Source organism: Arachis duranensis, chromosome 6 (assembly GCF_000817695.3).
Source record: "Arachis duranensis cultivar V14167 chromosome 6, aradu.V14167.gnm2.J7QH, whole genome shotgun sequence".
NCBI lineage: Eukaryota > Viridiplantae > Streptophyta > Magnoliopsida > Fabales > Fabaceae > Arachis > Arachis duranensis.
In genome coordinates, this window is record NC_029777.3 from 4,846,459 (window position 1) to 4,848,335 (window position 1,877).

At 25.3% G+C, this 1,877-nt stretch overlaps 1 protein-coding gene across 1 annotated transcript in view; it reads left to right on the top strand.

Moving 5' to 3' along the window:
• The first annotated feature begins 634 nt into the window (after positions 1 to 634).
• The window catches only part of LOC107492121 (probable linoleate 9S-lipoxygenase 5), a 6,817-nt gene continuing 5,574 nt past the window's right edge, over positions 635 to 1,877 (top strand). The window contains exon 1 of the mRNA XM_016113098.3: positions 635 to 908. Within this exon, the coding sequence (XP_015968584.1) occupies positions 716 to 908 (193 nt within the window). The 5' untranslated portion in view covers positions 635 to 715. The remainder of the gene's footprint in view (positions 909 to 1,877) is intronic.

The following is a 1,877-nucleotide window of genomic DNA, read 5'->3' on the forward strand; positions in this document are numbered from 1 at the left end:
GATAGGAGACGAAAATTAAAGTATTTATCTTACGAGAACTCGTAAAATTTTTACGAAAAAAATTTACTTAAATATCTTTATTTATATATAAGTTGTATAAATAATTTTAATTTATTTTATTTTAATTTATATGTTAAAATTTTATGTGTATATTATTATGTTAAATTTATGTTTAAATTATATTTAATTTAATATATTTAATTAAATTATATAATAATTTATTTTAAAGAAATTTAAAATTTAATATCAACAAATATATAAATATATGCTGATGTCCACCTCTTGTGCAGAAAAAAGTAAATGAAAATATATGAAAAAAATATAAGAAAAAGCAAAGACATTAAATGAAGGAGGGGAAAAGAATGAAATCCGATCCCATAGGTTGTTGGATACATAGTATCAAGTGGCAGCCTCTTATTGAATGGAATTAATGTGGAGCCGGGTATCCAATAGCCATCACATATCAATTCTTTTTTCTTTTGCTTTATGTTTACTTGCCCAACACAAGACCCTTTTCATTTTCTTCTATAAATATCACACCAATAAGTCTCATCTCTCAAGCATTAATTTATATTACTTGCCCTTTCTCTCAGGTCTCTCATATTCATAATAATATCTTTCTTGTATATTCTTGTTACTACTCTTTATTAGTTTTTATTCTGGTACTAAGGTTGATCATATATAATAATAAGAAGCTAAGTTATATATATTTACGATGTTGAAGAAAGTAGTGAATTGTTTGGCGTGTAATAATGAAGAAGATAAGAGGATAAGAGGGAGAGTGGTGTTGATGAAGAAGAATGTGTTGGACTTCAACGACTTCACTGCTTCAATTCTTGATCGTGTTCATGAGTTTGTGGGACAGCGCGTTTCTCTTCAACTCATAAGTGCCACTAACGTTAATCCTGGTCAGTATCATAATCATCATTTTTCTCATTTGTTTTTGAGGATAACGTAGTATAGGGTTTAATTAGGATCCTCCACCACTAACCTCTATTATTATCATTTCCACTTTATTTGGTTCTACACTTCTACTATCTTTTATTCTTCTTAACCAGTGATGGATCGAATCATCAATGTGGGGGTATTTGATTCTGAAGCTGCCAAGTCATGATTTTTTTTTGGAAATTTAGGTGCAGTAAACTTTAACTAATTTTTCATCTAATAACTCTCGACTATCAACTAAACATGAAATTGACTGCACTTAAGTTTTCACCATTTTTTTTTATAGAGGCATTGTTGCTTTCTTCACCCCAAACAAGAAGCCAAGATTTAATAGCTATAACAATGTGGAAATTCCATGTGTTATAATATCTATATTAAATATACACTAAAATTAGTTATTAAAATCAATTATTAATATAAAATATAAATTTAAATATAAAATATATATTAAAAATAAATATATAATCACTAGTTTTAATGATTAATTTTGTTATATAAGTAATATTTTTAAATTTATAATATGAAAAATTTAAACGAAGTATCTTATTTCAATTTTTTTTAATTGTTATATATGTTAATTCATAAAAACATAATTAAGTAACTCGTATACAGAATGTATATATTCCACATTGAAAATAAAAAAAGCCGAATAAATTAACCGAAATTAATGGGTTTCAAGTCATGCAACCGCAAGCCAATTTTGTTATTAGAAGTACTCTTTTTTTTATGTTATCATTTAAAAATATTAATGGTGTAGAATAGCAATGATACGAAATCAATTAAGAGGGTATAGTAAATTCTTTAGTCTAGAATCAATGATTTTGAGTTTATACCTTGGGAATAGGTAAAAGATAAAGAATAAGTCTAAAGTTTAATATATAAAATTATATACTATTTATTATTGTAAAAAAAATTTATGTTAGAATTTAATA